This window comes from Pristiophorus japonicus, unplaced genomic scaffold (assembly GCF_044704955.1).
Source record: "Pristiophorus japonicus isolate sPriJap1 unplaced genomic scaffold, sPriJap1.hap1 HAP1_SCAFFOLD_455, whole genome shotgun sequence".
In the NCBI taxonomy this organism is placed as follows: Eukaryota; Metazoa; Chordata; class Chondrichthyes; family Pristiophoridae; genus Pristiophorus; species Pristiophorus japonicus.
In genome coordinates this window covers 223159-245600 of record NW_027254358.1, presented here as the reverse complement: position 1 = coordinate 245600, position 22442 = coordinate 223159, and the positions used below count along the sequence as shown (strand labels likewise).

General features: G+C 45.6%; 1 protein-coding gene across 1 annotated transcript in view; it reads right to left on the bottom strand.

Annotated features, from left to right (window-relative positions):
* Window positions 1-20987, bottom strand: part of LOC139252334 (probable G-protein coupled receptor 139) — a 39493-nt gene extending 18506 nt beyond the window's left edge. The window contains exons 1-2 of the mRNA XM_070873338.1: window positions 20918-20987; window positions 9262-10149 (exon numbers count right to left, since the gene is read on the bottom strand). Coding sequence (XP_070729439.1) covers window positions 9262-10149; window positions 20918-20987 — 958 coding nt within the window. The remainder of the gene's footprint in view (window positions 1-9261; window positions 10150-20917) is intronic.
* Between the last annotated feature and the right edge of the window lie 1455 nt (window positions 20988-22442).

Genomic DNA, 22442 nt, shown 5'->3' with positions numbered 1-22442 from the left:
GCTTTAGTTTCCTGAGGCATTGGGATGGCTTTTGGGGGAGGTGGGACCTGTACAAGCCGGACGGGTTGCGCCTCAATAGAGCCGGGACCAATATTCTTGACGGGGGCGGCGGGGGGTTGCTAGTGCTGTTGGGGAGGGTTTAAACTAGCTTAGCAGGGGGATGGGAACCTGAAAATAGATTCAGTAGGGAGGGGAGTAAAGCTGGAATTAGAAATTAAATATAATGAAAGTGAGTTTGAAGGAGGCAGGAAACAAGCAGGAAAAAAGGGTAAAAAAAACAAATTTAAAGGCACTTTGTCTAAATGCACGTAGCATTCGTAACAAAATAGATGAGTTGACGGCACAAATAGAGACAAATGGGTATGATCTGATAGCCATTACAGGGGCGTGGTTGCAAGGTGACCAGGACTGGGAATTAAATATTATGGGGTAATTGACAATCCGGAAGGACAGACAGAAAGGAAAAGGAGGTGGGGTAGCTCTATTGATAAAGGATGGAATCACTGCAATAGCGAGAAACGATAGTGGCTCAAATGATCAGGATGTTGAAACAGTTTGGGTGGAGATAAGAAATAATAAAGGGAAAAAGTCACTGGTGGGCATAGTCTATAGGCCCCCTAACAGTAGCAATTCTGTTGGTCGGAGTATAAACCAGGAAATAGTGGGGGCTTGTAAGAAGGGGACAGCAATAATCATGGGTGATTTTAAACTCCATATTGATTGGACAAATCAAATTGATCAGGGTAGCCTTGAGGAAGTGCATAAGGGATGGGTTCCTTGAGCAGTATGTAACGGAACCAACCAGGGGGCAGGCTATCTTAGATCTGGTCCTGTGCAATGAGACAGGATTAATAAACAATCTCCAAGTGAAGGAGTGATCATAGCACAACTGAATTTCAAATTCAGATGGACAGTGAGGAAGTTGGATCTCAAACCAGCATACTGAGCTTAAATAAAGGAGACTATGAACATAAGAGGGCAGAGTTGGCTAAAGTGGACTGGAAAAATAGATTAAAGTGTAGGATGGTTGATGGATAGTGGTGTACATTTTAGGAGATATTTCACAACTCTCAAGAAAAATATATTCCAGTGAGGAGGAAAGGGTGCAAGAGAAAAGATAGCCATCCAATTAAAAACAAGGGCATACAAAGTGGCCAAAACTAGTGGGAGGACAGAAGACTGGGAAGCTTTTAAAAGCCAGCAAACAATGACTAAAAAAATGATTAAGAAAGGGAAGATAGACTATGAAAGTAAACTAGCACAAAATATAAAAGCAGATAGCAAGAGTTTCTATAAGTATATAAAAAGGAAAATAGTGGCTAAAGTAAATGTTGGTCCCTTAGAGGACAAGATCGGGGAACATGGAGATGGCAGAAACTCTGAACAAATATTTTGTATCAGTCTTTACGGTAGAGGACAATAACAATATCCCAAAAGTGAATAGTCAAGGTGCTGTAGCGGGGGAGGAACTTAACACAATCACAATCACTAAGGAGGTGGTACTCAGTAAGATAATGAGACTGAAAGCGGATAAATCTCCTGGACCTGTTGGCTTGCATCTTAGGGTCTTAAGAGAAGTAGCGGCAGGGATAGTGAATGCATTGGTTGAAATTTACCAAAATTCCCTGGATTCTGGGGCGATCCCAGTAGATTGGAAAACTGCAAATGTAATGCCCCTATTTAAAAAATGAGGCAGACAAAAATCAGGAAACTATAGACCAGTTAGCCTAACATCCGTGGTTGGAAAATGTTGGAGTCCATTATTAAAGAAGCAGTAGCAGGATATTGGGAAAAGCATAATTCGGTCAGGCAGAGTCAGCATGGATTTATGAAGGGGAAGTCACGTTTGACAAATTTTCTGGAATTATTTGAGGATGTAACGAACAAGGTGGATAAAGGGGAACCAGTGGATGTGATGTATTTGGACTTCCAGAAGGCATTTGACAAGGTGCCACCTAAAAGGTTACTGCACAAGATAAAAGTTCACGGGGTTGGGGGTAATATATTAGCATGGATAGAGGATTAGCCAACTAACAGAAAACAGAGAGTCATGATAAATGGTTCATTCTCTGGTTGACAATCAGAAACTAGTGGGGTGCCACGGGGATCAGTGCTGGGACCCCAATATTTACAATCTATATTAACGACTTGGAAGAAGGGACTGAGTGTAACGTAGCCAAGTTTGCTGATGATACAAAGATGGGAGGAAAAGCAATGTGTGAGGAGGACACAAAAAATCTGCAAAAGGACATAGACAGGCTAAGTGAGTGGGCAAAAATTTGGCAGATGGAATATAATGTTGAAAAGTGTGAGGTCATGCACTTTGGCAGAAAAAAATCAAAGAGCAAGTTATTATTTAAATGGAGAAAAATTGCAAAGTACAGTGGGACCTGAGGATACTTGTGCATGAAACATAAAAGGTTAGTGTTATGTCTTGGATAAAGAGTTAGACTAAATACTGCAAGCTCAAAGTAGGTGTGATAGTCGTCTTTTATTAAAGATCTCTGAGTGCCTCTGCAGCCTGTGAGGCCTTCTTATATACACGTGCTCCCAAGAGATTGTGGGATCCCTTGGGACTCCAGGGGATAAGCCCTCTGGTGGTTATACATGGTAATTATAGGTTTACATACATAACACTCCCCCCTGTATAGAGAGAAGGCAGGAGTGGGGTACTGAAGTTGCATGATCAGCCATGATCATATTGAATGGCGGTGCAGGCTCAAAGGGCTGAATGGCGTGCTCCTGCACCTATTTTCTATGTTTCCCGCCCCAAAGTCAATAGTGTAACTATTTACAATGTGAGTTGATCTGGGGCCTTCCTTTCCCTGGTTAATCATCTCGGAGAAAATGCTGGCATTGGTGAATCGTTTGTTGGGCCTTCGCTGGGCTGCTGTGCAGCTGGCCTTGCCGGACTGCTGGGGGTGGTGAGCCTTGCTGGGCTGCTGCGGGTGATGGGTTCTGCTTTGTGGTCAACCGCTGGGTCAGTTGCCACTTATGTGTGTGTTAGAGGGTCAAAAAGGGTAGAGTCTATTGTGGGTTGTTCTGGATTGTCCGTAAATCTGAGTTTGATTTGGTCCAGTTGTTTTCTGCAGGTAAGTCTATTTGCGAGTTTGACCACAAACACCCTACTCCCCTCTTTGGCCTAAACAGTGCCAGCAATCCACTTGGGACCTTGTCCATAGTTCAACACAGGATCATTTACTTCGATTTCACATGACACATTTGCGCGATCATGATATGTAGTCTGTTGAAGCCGCCTGCTCTCTAGCTGTTCGTGTAGATCAGGGTGGACTAAAGAGAGCCTTGTCTTAAGTGTCCTTTTCATGAGCAGTTCAGCACGAGGGACCCCGGTGAGCGAGTGAGGTCTTGTGCGACTAAGCAGGACGCGGGATAAGCGAGTCTTCAGTGAGCCTTCAGTTACCCTTTTCAAGCTCTGCTTGATTGTTTGAACTGCTCGTTCTGCCTGACCATTGGACACTGGCTTAGATGGGACTGGACAGGTTAGATGCAGGAGGAATGTTCCCAATGTTGGGGAAGTCCAGAACCAGAGGACATAATCTAAGGATAAGGGGTAAGCCATTTAGGACTGAGATGAGGAGAAACTTCTTCACTCAGAGAGTTGTTAGCCTGTGGAATTCCCTACCACAGAGAGTTGTTGATGCCAGTTCATTGGATATATTCAAAAGGGAGTTAGATATGGCCCTTATGGCTAAAGTGATCAAGGGGTATGGAGAGAAAGCAGGAAAGGGGTACTAAGGTGAATGATCAGCCATGATCTTATTGAACGGTGATGCAGGCTCGAAGGGCTGAATGGCCTGCTCCTGCACCTATTTCCTATGTTTCTATGTTGCAGAGGAGGACAGATCCACGGTGGATCATGAAGAACCAGAACCTCAGACTGAAGAGGGAGAGGTATATGGGATGCACACATTTACTACAAAGTGTCCCCCGATAATGCTGAAGGTTGAATTAAATTGACTCCCGGTGTCCATAATGAGCAAAGCCAGTCCATAATGAGCAAAAAGACTTTCGGTAAGTTGTGGTGCAACTAGACTTCAAGGCCTGTCCTGACTCCCATTCGTACCAAACTTAGAACATATACAAAGGAACTGATTCCCGTAATTGGCAGTGCTACCGTAAAGGTCTCCTACGATGGAGCAGTGCATGAGTTACCACTCTGGGTGGTACCGGGCGATGGCCCCATGCTGTTTGGCAGGAGCTGGCTGGGAAAGATACGCTGGAGCTAGGACAGTGTCCGGGCGCTTTCGTCCGTCATGTGCCCAGGGCCTAAGCAAGTTCCCCTCGCTGTTCGAACCAGGCATCAGGAAGTTCCAAGGAGCAAAAGTGCAGATCTATTTGATTCTGGGAGCATGACCCATCCATCACAAGGTGAGAGCGGTACCGTACATGATGAGAGATAGGGTGGAGATTGAGCTGGACAGGCTGCAACGAGCGGGCACCATTTCACCAATCGAATTCAATGTGTGGGCCAATCCGATTGTTCCAGTCCTCAAGGGAGATGGCACCGTCAGAATCTGTGGTGATTACAAAGTAACTATCAATCGTTTCTCGCTGCAGGATCAATACCCGCTACCAAAGGCAGACGTGTTATTTGCGACGCTGGCAGGAGGATAAACATTCACGAAGCTGAACTTGACCTCAGCCTATATGACACAGGAGCTGGAGGAATCCTTGAAAGGCCTCACCTGCATCAACATTCACAAAGGTCTTTTCGTTTACAACAGATGCCCGTTTGGGATTCCATTGGCCGCGGTGATATTCCAGAGGAACATGGAAAGCTTGCTGATGTCAGTCCCGTGCCAATATGTGGGCCAATCCGATTGTTCCAGTCCTCAAGGAAGATGGCACCATCAGAATCTGTGATGATTACAAAGGAACTATCAATCGTTTCTCGCTGCAGAATCAATACCCGCTACCAAAGGCAGATGTCCTATTTGCGACGCTGACTTGACTGTGGGTTTTGCTGGAGCGAGCAGGTTTTTCATGAGGTCATACGTTGATGCCTCACAAACGGTGAGGAGGATCGCCCTTCGTTTGGCAGCGTTCACTTCTCCCTCCAACTCAATGGCCACGAAGTATTGGTCAAGTCGCTCCACGAAAGTTTCGCAATAATCTCCCTCCTAAAATTTCTCCAGGATGCCCACAGTTCTCTGCAATGTTGCATTGGGGTTCCTTATCTGTATCTTATTGCCAGTTGTTATGTCTTGGATAAAGAGTTAGACTGGATACCGCAAGCTCAAAGTGGGTGTGACCGTAGTCCTTTATTACAGATCTCAGGGTGGCCTCTCCAGACTGTGAGGCCTCCTTATATACAGGTGCTCCCAAGGGATTATGGGATCCTTTGGGACTCCAGGGGATAAGCCCTATGGTGGTTAGACATGATAATTACAGGTTTATGTACATAACAGTTAGTATGCAGGTACAGCAAGTGATCAGGAAAGCCAATGGAATCTTGGCCATTATTGCAACGGGGATGGAGTATAAAAGCAGGGAAGTCTTGTTACAGTTAGACAGAGTATTGGTGAGGCCACACCTGGAATACTGCGTGCAGTTTTGGTTTCCATATTTACGAAAGGATATACTTGCTTTGGACGCAGTTCAGAGAAGGTTCACTAGATTGATTCCGGAGATGAGGGGGTTGACTTATAAGGAAAGGTTGGGCCTCTACTCATTGGAATTCAGAAGAATGAGAGGTGATCTTAACGAAATGTATAAGATTATGAGGGGGCTTGACAAGGTGGATGCAGAGAGGATGTTTCCACTGATGGGGGAGACTAGAACTAGAGGGCATAATCTTAGAATAAGGGGCCGCCCATTTAAAACTGAGATGAGGAGGAATTTCTTCTCTCAGAGGGTTGTAAATCTGTGGAATTCTCTGCCCCAGAGAGCTGTGGAGGCTGGGTCATTGAATATATTTAAGGTGGAGATAGATTTTGGAGCGATAAGGGAGTGAAGGTTTATGGGGAGCGGGCGGGGAAGTGGAGCTGAGTCCATGATCAGATCAGCCATGATCTTATTAAATGGCGGAGCCGGCTCGAGGGACTCCTGCTTCTATTCCTTATGTTCTTATGTCCCTCTGCAAAGATTACTAATGCCGTCCCAATTGGCGCCAGGTGAGAACTCCCCTGCTGTCATACTCTGGGTACCGGGAGACGACAGATGCAGCGCCAGTCACTTCATTTGGTGAAATATTTGTGGAGATGAGCAGCCATGACTCACTCTAACATGAATAGGGCATATTCTAGTCCACATTGCATTCTGGATACGGACGCCCACCATTGGGGCCCAGAATCGAGGAACGGATCCTTTTAAAATCGGGCCAGAAAGAATCGCTTTTGTGAATTATGTATTTGAATGAAGTATTACAACGGTTTTACATTGGCTGAAGTTCGGGTCTGTCTCTGACCCATGAGAGATGAAAGTGGATAAACCAATGTGCAGCTCAAGCTCCGGCTCGCGTTCTATTTCTGCCCCATCCAGCGGGCCGGATAGAATGACTTGGCTGGCAGGATATGGCCTATTTTGTCCACCAATGGTGCAGTAAATCGCAGCGATATTCTCGGCAGATGTCCCGGGGGCTCCTTTAGTGCAGTCATTGATTTTAGAAAGATAACCCAAAAGCCCTACTCGCAGGCTCAGGCTCGAGCAGCAACTTCAGGTTCGGGAATCTGCTTCCGCCTCGCTTTCGACTGCCTCATATATCGTACTGCGCATGCGCGAAAAGGGCCGGGGTCCAACGCTCGCACGCGCAGAAGGACACAAAGATCTTTGAGCAGAAATCACTTGGCTTTTCGGACGGCAGGCGCTGGCACTGATTGTGCTGTTCCCATTACCAGCTCCTCCTGACCCATCATTTGTTCCTTTGCTTGTCCCATTACCACCCCTTTTGCCTCGCACCATCATCCCTTTTCTCGTTCCATCCCTCCTGCTTCAACCCGATCACACACCTTCCCTTTCTTCTTTCCTCCCCTGCCCCTATCCCCGCCACTGCAATTGCTTCAAAACTATTTCATCTGTAATATTGTTCAGTTCTGACAACGTTTCTGAAACGTTACCTCTGTTTCACTCTCTACCAATGCTGCCTGACTTGCTGATTATTTTCTGCATTTTGCTTTCAGTGTAGAAACAGTAGGATAAAGCAGCTGAATGCGGAAGCAGAAATGGCCTCCTTCCGTGCTGTAAGTGTCTATGATTCTATGATTCTGTGGTTTGGGTACACTCAAGGTACATTCCCACAAGGGGGAAACCACAGCCCGAGCTCCCTGGATGACGACAGAGATAGGGAGTAAGATGAAGCGGAAAAAATGGGTTTTGGTTTGTGGGAAATTGGCGCCAGTAGTGGAGTAAGAGGGAGCTGTTCCATTGTCACGGACTCCACTTACAGTGCTGGGACGAGGGCCCTGGTGAATTGAATAACAAGGGCTGTAGAGAGGGCTTTAAACTAATTAGTGGGGGGGCGGGGGCGTTCAGGTGAGCGCAAATTTAAAAACTCAAAGAATAAGGAGAAGACAATAGTGCAGGGGAGCACTGAGGGAAATGAAAACCAGAGCATAACAGAAAGGAACAGAATGTATAAACATAGAGGTGAATCAGAAAGTGGGGTCAAAGCAGGAAAAAATGGCAAAAAAACAAATTTAAAAGCTCTTTATCTGAATGCACGCAGCATTCGTGACAAAATAGATGAGCTGATGGCACAAATAGATACGATTTGATAGCCATTATAGAGACGTGGTTGCAAGGTGACCAGGACTGGGAACTAATTATTCAGGGGTATTTGACAATTTAAAGGGACAGACAGAAAGGAAAATGAGGTGGGGTCGCTCTGTTAATAATGGATGATATCAGTGCATTAGTGAGAAACGATATTGGCTCAGAAGATCAAGATGTTGAATCAGTATGGTTGGAGATAAGGAATAGTAAGGGGGAAAAGTCATTGATGGGCGTAGTCTATAGGTCCCCGGACAGTAGCTATATTGTTGGACGGAGCATAAATCAAGAAATAATGGAGGTTTGTAAAAAATGCATTGCAATAAGCATAGGCGATTTTAACCTTCATACTAATTGGACAAAGCAAATTGGCCAGGGTAGCACAGAAAGAAACATAGGAATCTATAGTGCAGAAAGAGGCCATTTCGGCCCATTTTATCTGTGCCGGCCGACAAAGAGTCGCACGTCCCTCGGTCAGCAGCCCTGAAGGTTACATATAAACCTATGAACAATGAACAATGGCAGAAAGGTAAAGAGCGTCCGGCCCAACTAGTCCGTCCCACACAACTGCGACATCCCCTGCACCGCAACAGTCTACACTCCACCCCAACCCGTGCTAGGCTCCGCCATCATTGAGGATGGGGATATTCATGGAGGCTCCTCCTCCTGTTAGTTATTTAATGGTCCACCACCATTCACGACTGGATGTGGCAGGACTGCCGACTAACCAACTTAACACAGGATCTGATTAGATTATACACAGGTTTCCTGTAATCATAAGGCAAACACTCTTTATTTTATTACTGCAGAATGCAGTCGAGGGCAACGGTCAGTTTGGAGAGTGAATCTAATTAGAAAACATTCGAGCAAGAGAGCTACAGTGGATAACACGTTCTGATTTGGGAACATGTGTATACATCATCCTTTTCAGGTGCGAGTGAGTACATTTAAAGTAGAGTTACTGCACAGACTCAGAACCGACATAATCTTTAGCTTTGGTCCTTCCCGCCTTAAAGAAGCAGCTGCTTGAGAAATATCCTGGATCTGTGAAATTAGTGAGTGTGAGTCAGGTTAGGGAGCGGGCGCGGATCTTTGCTGCAGGGACAGGACCGGCAAGTCAGTGAATGATAAACGTGACTTACATCATGTAGAAACATGTCAATTGCCACATACCAGGGTGAAGACAACAAACTAAAGAATGGGCGCTGGACCAAATTGTTTGGAATTCGAATCAATCTGGGAACCGCAACATGTTTTGGATTCCCTGGTGAACTCGCAGGGTTTTGTCATAAGAGCTGCTGTGATGTGAATGCTTAATTATTGCCTATAATAATGACATGCTTTGTTCCTATGAACATCAACAATAAATACTTTGAATCCTATTATTTCAAGGATTATATATTAACGTGTAAGTAAGAACGACCCAATTCTAGGACAGCCTGCCCACAGAGACTTGTGGAATAGGAAATAAACTGGAATTGTCAGTCAACGAATTCCGTCCAGTTTAATGTTTTAAAACTGGTGGTAAGTTACATAATTTCCCATTGAGTGTAACCAAATATTTCAGCCCTGTCTTCAGCTCCTCTCTGAACTTAGTCAGACTCAGGCCATAGATACACGTGTTTGTGGAGCAGCTCAGGAGCTGAAGCATGAATCCCATTTGTTGGGCGATGTAGACAGGATTACTGTAGTGTCTGTCTGTATATTCGTAATTCTGCAATTCCCATATTAAGGAATGTACAACATACGTCATCCAGAAGAGAATGAAATTGCCAGAGAGGGCAAACAACAAAACCATGGACTTCCTCCTGTTCTCCATCTCTGGGTCTCTCTGATTCTCAGTGTTCCGGATCCTCTTGCGGACTCTATTTGCCGCTATAATATGCCTGATGGTTAGAGCATTGAAGGACAGAATGAGGAAGATGGGAAATAAAGGGGTTATAATACTATCGATATACTCGTAAGCCTTCCAAAAAGTCGAAGTGTAATAGTCATCAGTTGTGACACAGAACCACGCGACACCATCAGTTATAAAGGAGGCCTGGTATGAAAAGTAAAAGGGAAGGCTCCTTAGACAAGCCACTGCCCACACGGCTGATAAAACCACAGCGGCTGTCCTCTCGGTGCAATATTTCGCTGTGAACCTGTGACAACAAATTGTTACAAAGCGATCGAAGGTGAAAGCGACTGTGAACCAAACCGAGCAGTCCCGTGCTGCGATGTACAGGACAAGAATGAGGGAACATATCGGAGTGATGTACAAGAAATTCATTGGGAAATAAATACTATTCATTCGCTTCAGTATCACATCAATGAAAACCAGTGACAGATCGGCCGCTGCCATTCCCAGCAGGTAGCGAGCGATACATTTGGAGAGGCCGCACTTTCCTCGGGACAGGATCACAATCGTCACCAAGTTAACTGTAAAAAATTGGACAATCAGAAAGTTACAACCAGACTCTCCAAAAAGTCTGAGTTTAACAAAATACCAAGTGAGAAAAGCCTCTTCCCCACCTGCCACAATATTAACTTGTTTAAAGTCAAGCCTGCGCCGCTAGTTTAAATAATCAATACAGGTAAAAAGCTCATTAAAATATGAAAATTAGAAACTGAGGGAATTGGAATAACGCATCAGATTGTTCACTGAGCGGATAATGCAACCAGACAGTTCAATCCATTCCAAACAGATCAATAAACCATTTAAAACCCTAATCTCTATGAACAGCGGCTTTGAATAATTTCTCACCATTTAAAACATATTCAGTTTTTCTATTCTTCCTACCAATGTGAATAACCTCACTGTTCCCCACATTATACTCTGTCTGCCACTTAATGTCCACTCGCTTACCCTGAATATATGCATTTGCAGGCTCTGTATCCACCTCAGAGTTACTGTCCCACCTTGCTGTGTATCGTCAGCAAACCTGGATACATTACTCTCCGTGCCTTCATCTATGTAATTGATACATATTGTAAATTAGTTGAGGTCCAAACACACTTCCTACAGCCTGCCAAACTGAACATGAGCCATTGATCCCAACTCTTTGTTTTCTGTCCTTCCTCTATACTCTATCCATGCTAACATATTACCCCCAAACCCATGAGCCTTTATCTTGTGCAACAATTTGTCATGTGGTACATTACCGCGATCAAGAATTAATCGGGATATCGGAGGGTAAAAAAGGAAAATAAAATTCAGCAAACATAGATTTCTACCCAGAAGCACTTTGCAAAGCAGGGAGCCTGAAGGTGAAATGTAGATCAGGATGCAATTGCAGATACAGGGGGAGGGAGAAATATGAGAGGATGAGGGGAAGAAGAGTTGGATGGAGAGGGAGAGGGAGGATGAGGGGAGGGGAGGTGAAGAGGAATGCTGTGAGGGACGAGGATGTGGAGGTGACGGGATGGGGAAGGGGAGGGGAGAGTGATGGCGGGGAGAGTGATGAAGAAGAGAGTGATGGAGGGAAAATTGATGGAGCTGGAGAGAGATGGAGGGGAGAGTGATGGAGGGGGGATTGATGGAGGGGAGTGATGAAGGGGAGAGTGATGGAGAGGGGAGAGTGATGGAGAGGGGAGAGTGAAGGAGGGAAAACTGATGGAGGGGAGAGTGATGAGGGGGGAGGGGGGAGGAAGTGAGGAGAGGGGAAGTGGTGAGGAGCACGGGTCGATAACTCCAGTTTCCGGCAGAGTCCAAATTTTAATTGGAGTTGATTAAACAGCAGGACTATTATGTATATAATAACTCGAAAGACCTGTTGCTGTAAACTCACTCAGGTGTAAACCTGGTTCAACTTTATTCGTGCCTAAAGTGTGCACATGACATGGTACTCACTCTTATATACCAGGGCCTGCGCACATGCGCGTACACCTCGATGACCTCTGACAGTGTCGCCCCCTGGTGTCTAGTGACCCCAAGCATCAATACATAACAACATCCCCCTTCAAGATCTTTACAAATTAAGATGGTCTGGGGCTTTCTGCTCCTGAGTTGATCGTCTCAGTTCTGGGCGAGCGTTCTGAGTCAGTTATGACTGGAGGTCTGATGGGAGTGGTGATGACCATGTCAGAGACTGAAAGTCCAGATTCAGTAGTGACAGCAGAGTATTCTGATCAAGGAACATTGGCTGGCTGGTCACTGACTGCATTTTCCGCAAATGGTTTCAATTCATTGTGTGCCGCAGTTTTATCTGATCAACATGTTTCTTGCATATATGCCCATTGTTGAGCACGACAATAAACACTCTGTTACCCTCCTTGGCCGTAACAGTACCAGCGATCCACTTTGGACCTTGCCCATAATTCAGCACATAAACTGGATCGTTGACCAAGATGTCACATGACATTGCAGCATGATCATGATATCATTGCTGATTTTGATGTCTGTTTTCAACATGATCATTCAAATCAGGATGGACAAGAGGAAGCTTGTTCTTGAGACTTCACTTCATCAGTAGTTCAGCAGGGGAGACCTCGGTAAGTGTGTGGTGACTTGTCCTGTAACTAAGCAATATACGTGACAAATGAGTCTGCAATGAACCCTGGGTCACGTGTTTCATGCTTTGCTTGATCGTTTGAACTGCTAGCTCTGCTTGACCATTAGAAGCAGGTTTGAATAGAGCAGACCTTATATGTCTGATACCATTGAGTTTCCTGAACTCCTGAAACTCCAGACTTGTGAAGCATGATCTGTTATCGCTCACAACAATGTCAGGCAAACCATGAGTAGCAAACATGACACGAAGGCTCTCAATAGTAGCTGCAGACATACTGGATGACATAATAATACACTCTACCCACTTTGAATGTGCATTCACCACAACAAAAAACATATTTCCTAGGAAAGGGCCTGCAAAATTGATGTGTATCCTCGACCATGGTTTAGATGGCCACGACCAAAGACTCAGCGGAAATTCTGCTGGTACTTTACTTAGCTGCATGCAGGCATTGCAATGATGCACACATGATTCCAGATCAGAGTCAATTCCAGGCCACCAAAAATGAGCCCTAGCAATGGTTTTCATCATGACAATGCCTGGATGAGTGCTACTTAGTTCACCTACAAATTTTTCTCTGCCTTTCTTAGGCATAACAACACGATTGCCCCACAGTAGACAATCTGACTGAATGGACAGTTCATCTTTGCGATGGTTGTAAGGTTTGATCTCATCACACAACTCCATAGTTATTGCAGACCAATCACCACTGAGGACACACCGTTTCACAACCGATAAAATAAGGTCATGGCTGGTCCAGATCCTAACTTGTTGAGCAGTGACAGGGGTACCTTCTCTCTCAAAAGCATCCATTCTTAGCAGTCGATCTGCAGGTTGAGGCATCTCCATATCTGGTGTGGGCAAAGGCAGATGACTCAGTGCATCGGCACAATTCTCAGTGTCCAGTCTGTGGCGAATGACATAATCATAGGCAGACAACGTCTGAATATGGGACGATGCATTGGTATTGATACTTTTGTTTTCCGTAAACAATGAAATGAGTGGCTTGTGATCCATTTCAATTTCAAAATGAAGACCAAGCAGGTACTGATGCATCTTTTTGACCCCATATACACAGGCCAAAGCTTCTTTTTCCACCATGCTGTAAGCTCTTTCCGTTTTTGACAAACTGCTCGAAACACACGCAACAGGTTGTAGCTTACCCGACTCATTTGTTTGTTGGAATGAGTACACAGCCAACCCCATATGATGAAGTACCACAGGCCAATACAAAACGCTTACACAGATCACAGTGAACAAGTAGTTTGTTTGAACAGAGCAGATTCTTAGCTTTCTCAAAAGTTCTATCTTGAGATACACCCCAGACCCAGTTGTCTGAGCAGCATGTGCAGTGGCTCTAGTAAGGTGCTTAATCCGGGTAAAACATTATTGAAGTAGTTGGGTAGCCCAAGGAATGAACACAGCTTCATCACATACTGAGTTCTGGGTGCAATTTTGATGGCCTTGGTTTTCGAATCGGTGGGCCTGATACCATCAGCAGCAATCATCCTTCCCAGGAATTCAACTTCAGTTGCCATGAAGACACACTTCGATCGTTTCATCCTGAGTCCCACTTTGTCCAAACGATGTAGGGCTTTTTCAAGATTGTTCAGATGTTCAGCAGTGTTGCCACCTTTGACCAGAATGTCATCTTGAAACACGACGGTTCTAGGAACGGACATCAGTAGACTCTTCTTGTTCCTCTGAAATATGGCAGCAGCCAAACGGATTCCAAAAGGACACCTCTTGTAGACAAACAGTCCTTTATGGGTGTTGATGCAAGTGAGTTTCTTCGAAGTGTCAACAAGCTCCTGTGTCATATAGGCCGACATCAGATCCAGTTTAGTGAACGACTTTCCACCAGCTAGCATTGCAAACAGGTCATCAACCTTCAGTAGTGGATACTGATCCTGTTTCAAAAATTGGTTGATCGTAACCTTATAGTCTCCACAGATCCTAACAGTGCCATCATTCTTTATCACAGGAACAAATGACTGGCCCATTCATTAAATTCTGTCGGTGGTATGACCCCTTCACATTGGAGTCTGTCAAGCTCAATTTCAACCTTCTCCCTCATTATGTACGGAAGAGACCGAGCTTTGTGATAGACTGGTCTTGCATCAGAATCCAGGTGAAACCAGCAAAATTGCCAAAGTCCAGTTCAAGCAAAGAAGGAAACTTCTTCAGCACTTGAACACACAAAGTGTCATCCACCTAAGACAATGTATTGATATCATTCCAGTCCCATTTGATTTTTTGAGCCAATTCCTGCCGAACAGTGTTGGACCATTGCCTGGGATGATCAATAATGGTAAATTATGAACCACACCATCATACGACACCTTGATTACTGCACTGCCAATCAGCAGTATGAGTTCCTTAATGTAAATACCCAACTTGGCATTGACTGGACTCAGCTTATGCTTCACAGCCTCAGTGTCCCACAGCTTGTTGAATGTTCTTTGGCTCATTATCGATTGACTCGCTCCCGTGTCCAGCTCCATTGATACAGGCACGCCATTTAGCTTTACATTAACCATTATTGGTTGGCTCTTTGTCAGGAACGAATACAGACCATACACTTCCTCCTCGGATATTTCGGATTGCATATCCGGGCCAGCACTAGACAGGCCTTTGTCACCAATGTGATGACCAGCAGCATCCTTGCTCAGTTGTGGGCACATTCGCTGAAGATGGCCCACTTTCGAACAGCTGTTACAGATGTACTTTTTAAACCAACACTGATGAGGCCGATGATTACCCCCACAATGCCAACAGGGTGAAATCGGATTCGTACCAGTTGGTGGACTTTGAGCAGCTACAGGTTTCACATAAGCAGTCAAGTAGGCCCTGCCACAAACTGCTCTGCCAGGCGACGACACATTCTTGTTTACAGTGCTTGCCATGGAGCTCCGAATCTCGATGATATCTGCCTTAAATTATCTTCAGTCGCCATGCATGCCTGGGCTCAAATCCAGTGTTTCTGCAGCCAATAATTGTCGAAGGATCACATCATGGTTGATGTCTGTGATGAAGAAATCTCCCAGCATGTCTTCCAATGCATTTCCAAACATAAACGGCTCAGCCAGACATCTTAGGTCGGCGACAAATCCCGACACATCCTGGCCCTCAGCACAAACATGTGTGTCGAAGCGATAGCGTGAGATGATGATCCCCTCTTTTGGCTTGAGATGTTTACGCACTAGAGTGCACAACTCTTCGTAGTCTTTGTCCGTTGGACGTGGAGGTGAGAAAAGACTCTTTATAAGGCCATGAATTATTGGACCACAAAGAGTGAGGAAAACTGCCCTGCGCCTAACTGTGTCACGAGCTTCCTCCATTTTGCTGGCCACAAAGCATTGATCCAGGCAGTCGATAATATCTGTCCAATCCTCACCATCCATGAATCTCTCTAAAATTCCAATGGTGCCCATTGTGCATGCAAAGGTTCTTAAGTTACCTCGTCGCCAAATGTTACGTATATAATAACTCGAAAGACTTGTTACTGCTCACTCAGGTGTCAACCTGGTACAACTGTATTCGCGCCCAAATCATACACATGACATGGTACTTGCTCTTATATACCAGGTCCCGCGCACAAGCACGTACAGGCCAATGACCTCCGACAGTGGCGCCCCCTGGTGTCTAGTGACCCCAAGCATCAATACATAACGGACAAAGGTTCAATCAGTAACTTTCTCACAATGTTCCAAGCTGCATTTTATTCTCTTTTTTGGTTCGACTTCAAACTCCTCAACTCAGCATACCGGTACCCTCGGTCACTGCCTCTCGCTGTTTGAGTTCCCTGCTCCTTGTCTCTCTGTGTCTCAGTTCCCTGCTCTCGTCTTCTGCCTCTCTCTGTTTGAGTTCCCTGCTCCCTGTCTCTCTCTGTGTCTCAGTTCCCTGCTCTCGTCTTCTGCCTCTCTCTGTTTGAGTTCCCTGCTCCCTGTCTCTCTGTGTCTCAGTTCCCTGCTCTCGTCTTCTGCCTTTCTCTGTTTGAGTTCCCTGCTCCCTGCCTCTCGCTGTCTCAGTTTCTTGCTCCCTGCCTCTCTCTGTTTGAGTTCCCTGCTCCTTGTCTCTCTGTGTCTCAGTTCCCTGCTCTCGTCTTCTGCCTCTCTCTGTTTGAGTTCCCTGTTCTCTGTCTCTGTGTCTCAGTTCCCTGCTCTCGTCTTCTGCCTCTCTCTGTCTGAGTTCCCTGCTCCCTGTTTCTCTGTGTCTCAGTTCCCTGCTCTCATCTTCTGCCTCTCTCTGTTTGAGTTCCCTGCTCCCTGTCTCTCTCTGTCTCAGTTCCCTGCTCTCGGAGATGCTGAGATCCAACAGACCCCGGAGTTTGCGCCACCCCCTTGGTGTTCATCACCCACAAACGTCCAGTCCTGCAACTCGGGGGATTTCCCGGTTGGGTCGCAGTTCCAGCGCAGTGTAGAACAAGAAACATAGAAACATAGAAACATAGAAAATAGGTGCAGGAGTAGGCCATTCGGCCCTTCTAGCCTGCACCGCCATTCAATGAGTTCATGGCTGAACATTCAACTTCAGTACCCTATTCCTGCTTTCTCGCCATACCCCTTGATCCCCCTAGCAGTAAGGACCTCATCTAACTCCTTTTTGAATATATTTAGTGAATTGGCCTCAACAACTTTCTGTGGTAGAGAATTCCACAGGTTCACCACTCTCTGGGTGAAGAAGTTCCTCCGCATCTTGGTCCTAAATGGCTTACCCCTTATCCTTAGACTGTGACCCCTGGTTCTGGACTTCCCCAACATTGGGAACATTCTTCCTGCATCTAACCTGTCTAACCCCGTCAGAATTTTATATGTTTCTATGAGGTCCCCTCTCATTCTTCTGAACTCCAGTGAATACAAGCCCAGTTGATCCAGTCTTTCTTGATAGGTCAGTCCCGCCATCCCGGGAATCAGTCTGGTGAACCTTCGCTGCACTCCCTCAATAGCAAGAATGTCCTTCCTCAGGTTAGGAGACCAAAACTGTACACAATACTCCAGGTGTGGCCTCACCAATGCCCTGTACAACTGTAGCAACACCTCCCTGCCCCTGTACTCAAATCCCCTTGCTATGAAGGCCAACATGCCATTTGCTTTCTTAACCGCCTGCTGCACCTGCATGCCAACCTTCAATGACTGATGTACCATGACACCCAGGTCTCTTTACACCTCCCCTTTTCCTAATCTGTCACCATTCAGATAATAGTCTGTCTCTCTGTTTTTACCACCAAAGTGGATAACCTCACATTTATCCACATTATACTTCATCTGCCATGCATTTGCCCACTCACCTAACCTATCCAAGTCGCTCTGCAGCCTCACAGCATCCTCCTCGCAGCTCACACTGCCACCCAACTTAGTGTCATCCGCAAATTTGGAGATACTACATTTAATCCCCTCATCTAAATCATTAATGTACAGTGTAAACAGCTGGGGCCCCAGCACAGAACCTTGCGGTACCCCACTAGTCACTGCCTGCCATTCTGAAAAGTACCCATTTACTCCTACTCTTTGCTTCCTGTCTGACAACCAGTTCTCAATCCATGTCAGTACACTACCCCCAATCCCATGTGCTCTAACTTTGAACATCAATCTCTTGTGTGGGACCTTGTCGAACGCCTTCTGAAAGTCCAAATATACCACATCAACTGGTTCTCCCTTATCCACTCTACTGGAAACATCCTCAAAATATTCCAGAAGATTTGTCAAGCATGATTTCCCTTTCACAAATCCATGCTGACATGGACCTATCATGTCACCTCTTTCCAAATGCACTGCTATGACATCCTTAATAATTGATTCCATCATTTTACCCACTACCGATGTCAGGCTGACCGGTCTATAATTCCCTGTTTTCTCTCTCCCTCCTTTTTTAAAAAGTGGGGTTACATTGGCTACCCTCCACTCCATAGGAACTGATCCAGAGTCAATGGAATGTTGGAAAATGACTGTCAACGCATCCACTATTTCCAAGGCCACCTCCTTAAGTACTCTGGGATGCAGTCCATCAGGCCTTGGGGATTTATCGGCCTTCAATCCCATCAATTTCCCCAACACAATTTCCCGGCTAATAAGGATTTCCCTCAGTTCCTCCTCCTTACTAGACCCCCCGACCCCTTTTATAACCATATTTGACCTAAATCCGCTCCTTGAGACGGACGGTGGTGTTCTGGGGAACCCACCGCTGTTTCCGCCGACTTCCTGGTGAGCGGACGATTGCTGAGCGACAGACGGGCTGAATACTGAGTGTGTCCACCCGATACAGCCCGGCTCCGAGTGATGGGAGGTGGTTAGTGGTTATGATTGGAAGAGGATAAACAGCAGTTTCTCACATTGAAGGAAATCAACAACAACAACTTGTGTTTATATAGCGCCTGTGATGTAGTAAAACGTCCCAAGGTGCGTCACAGGTGCTTATGTGACAACAATCTGGTCAGTTTCTCGGTGACACGGGGCAGAATAACAGCATGTGCCCATGGACCTGGTTCACGTTTCAAGGTGTTTCGGATCCGACTTATGTGCAGAGGCCAGATATCCACATTAATGCACCGAACCTGGTAAACAGGGCGACTGAGCTGCGGGCACAACTTGCTCCATGTGATTCATATATAGCGGCAATAACGGAGACCTGGCTCAAGGAGGGGGAGGTTGTCCACTTATTGCCTTGGCTACAAGATATTCACAGAAGATAGGGTAGAAAATGAAAGGCTGTGGCTGGCAGTATTGACCAAAGAGACTACTGTAGCACTGTAGAGGGGTGATGTAATTGAGGGGTCAAAAACGTAATCTATGTATTTAGAATAAAGTAACAATAGAGAAGCTGTTACACTACTGGTGTGTACTATAGGCCACCAGATAGTGGGAAGGAGATAGAGGAGAAAATGTTCAGGCAAATTGCAGAATCATGCAAGAACTACAGAGTCGTGATAATGGGTGATCTCAGTTATCCAGATGTAGATGGGATAGTAGCAGTGCAAAGGGTAAAGAGCGGGAGGAATTCCTGAAATGTGTACAAGAGAACTTTGTTGATCAGTGTGTTTCAGCCCAATGAGAAAGGAAGCAGTGCTGATCTAATTCTGTGGAGTGGGGCAGTGGAACATGATTCAGTGCGAGAACATTTGGAGAACAGTGATCATAATATTATTCAGAACAGTTATAGAAAAGGACAAGGAACAATCAAACGTAAAATTAATTAACTGGAGTAGGGTAGACTTCAGTAAGTTGAAAATGGGTTTTGTACAGATGGATTGGAATCAAAAAAATGGTCGGAATAACAGAAATTGAACAACGGGAGGCCTTCAAAGAGTTTATGGTTCGGATAACGATATAAGATTCTGAAGGAGATTGACAGGGTAGAGGCTAAGAGTCTGTTTCCCCATGTCTGGTGAGTCTAGGGCTTGGGGGCACCGTCTCAGGGTAAGGGGTTGGCCATTTAAGACTGAGATGAGGAGAAATGTCTTCACCCAGAGGGTTGTCAATGTTTGGTATTCTGTGCCCCAAAATGCTGTGGATGCTGAGACTCTGAACATATTCAATGCTGAGATCGATAGATTTTTGGGCCCGAGGGGAATCCAGGGAAATGGAGATCGGGCAGGAAAGTGGAGTTGAGGTCAATGATCAGCCATGATCTTAGTCAATGGCGGAGCAGGCTCGAAGGGCATATGACCTACTCCTGCTCCTAATTCTTATGTTCCTATAAAGAATAGACACATTCCCATGAGGGTGGAAGGAAAGACAACCAAAGATACATATAGAGATTCAAATTGGACAGCAGATTGGAAAAGGAGGCTTATATCAAATATAAGGTCCATAATACACCAGAGAACCAAACTGATGATAGAAAGTTCTTTAAAAAGGTAGTAAGACAAGCAAATAGAATAGGGGGCATAGTCTCAGGATGTGTTGGCCAACATAAAAAGGACCCCACAATCAATATTAAGAATATAAATAGTAAAACAGTAGTTCGAGGAAGGCTGGACCCATTATGGACCAAAAGCGATTATTTTGTGGATGCAGAGGGCATGCCTGAGGTATTAAATCAGAACTTTACATCAATCTTCACAGAATAGTATCCTGCTAACCTTCCTATCCATCCAATGACGGCACTTCTGACGGTGTACTGAACTTGGAGTGCTGCATAGTTTTTGTGCTCAATTAACTGGAGTGGGACTTGTCCCACGAACTTCTGACTCAGAAGTGACAGTGCTTCTGCTGAACCGCAGCTGTCAATGGCACAGGCGGCTGTGAATCAATGTGTTGAATTCACCATCCAACAGCCCAGAGCGATACTGTGTCTGATCCAGAAACTGGCAACTTGCGGTAATTCATGACCAAGCGGAGTGGAGCTGAGCTGAGCATTTCCTGACCTTGAGTGCTAACCTCTTACTAGCTGTAACTGGTAATACAAAGGTCATGTTCATAATTCTATACATTTCTAAACATTACACTTTTTCACAATCCGACTAATATGTATACTCCATGTAATGCACACGTCCGTTCCAGCAGGAAAAACAACAATGAGACATGATTTCAGGTCGAAATTTTAACACAGTTCATAATTTCAATAAAACATTGCGGTTAAATAAATGGAAAAATACCAGACACTGGACTGATACAATTAAATAGAGGATTATCGCACAAGGACAACATCAACAGCCGTTCAACCCATTTACACAGGAACTGGTTCCATTTCCTTACCCGTGATGCCAACTGCTGCAAGGAGAGGGTAGTAAATACGTTCTATCTGAAAGATGACTGCATAGCTCATGTTCTGTGTGTGGGAGCGTTCTATGTAGCGCTGGCAAGCAGGCTCTTAATGACAAGTATAAATTCGGTCAAAGGAGCTCATACTTATACCAAAGGGGAACCGCCGCTGGGACCATCAGAGATATTAGTTACAGTCAGTTAAACAAACTGATTTAATCAACTGTTCTCCCCAAAGCTTTATTATGTCACACAGTCTGTGTTATGGGATGTTCCAAACAATAACCTATAATATTGGTTTAGAATTTCTTCAGAAAACACGGCAAACACACTTCTTACTGCTTGCCAAACTGAACATGACCCATTGATCCCGACTCTCTGTTTTCTGTCCTTCCCCTAGCCTCTATCCATGCTAACATATTACCCCCAACTCCATGAGCCTTTATCTTAGAAATATAGAAACATAGAAAATAGGTGCAGGAGTAGGCCCTTCGGCCCTTCGAGCCTGCACCACCATTCAATAAGATCATGGCTGATCATTCACCTCAGTACCCCTTTCCTGCTTTCTCTCCACACCCCTTGACCCCTTTAGCCATATCTAACTCCCTCTTGAATATATCCAATGAACTGGCATCAATAACTCTCTGCGGTAGGGAATTCCACAGGTCAACAACTCTCAGAGTGAAGAAGTTTCTCCTCATCTCAGTCCTAAATGGCTTACTCCTTATCCTTAGACTGTGTTCTGGACTTCCACAACATCGGAGTGAGTGTGCGTGAGTGGGAGAGTGAGTGAATGAGTGAGTGGGTGATTGAGTGGTGGGTGTGAGTGAATGAATGAGTGGGTGTGAGTGAGTGAGTGAGTGGGAGAGTGAGTGAGTGAGTGGGTGCGAGTGAGTGGGTGGGTGGGTGAGTGAGTGGGAGTGAGTGAATGAGTGAGAGTGAGTGGGTGGGTGAGTGAGTGAGTAAGTGGGTTGGTGAATGAGTATGTGGGTGGGTGAGTGAGTTGGTGAGTGGGTGAGTGAGTGAGTGAGTGGGTGGGTGGATGAGTGAGTGAATGAGTGTGAGTGTGTGGGTGAGTGGGTGAGTGAGTAAGTGAGTTTAAGTGAGTGGGTAGGTGAGTGAGTGAATGGGTGTGAGTGGGTGGGTGAGTGAGTGAGTGAGTTTGAGTGAATGGGTGAGTGAGTGAGTGAATGGGTGTGAGTGGGAGGGTGAGTGGGTGAGTGAGTGAGTGAGTGGGTGGGTGGATAAGTGAGTGAATGGGTGTGAGTGGGTGGGTGAGTGAGTTAGTGAGTGAGTGAGTGAGTGGGTGTGTGAGTGAGTGAGTGGGTGGGTGAGTGAGTGAGTGAGTTTGAGTGAGTGGGTGGGTGAGTGAGTGAATTAGTGTGAGTTGGTGGGTGAGTGAGTTGGTGAGTGGGTGCGTGAGTGGGTGGGTGAGTGAATGAGTGTGTGTTGGTGGGTGAGTGAGTTGGTGAGTGGGTGGGTGAGTGGGTGGGTGAGTGAGTGAGTGGGTGGGTGAGTG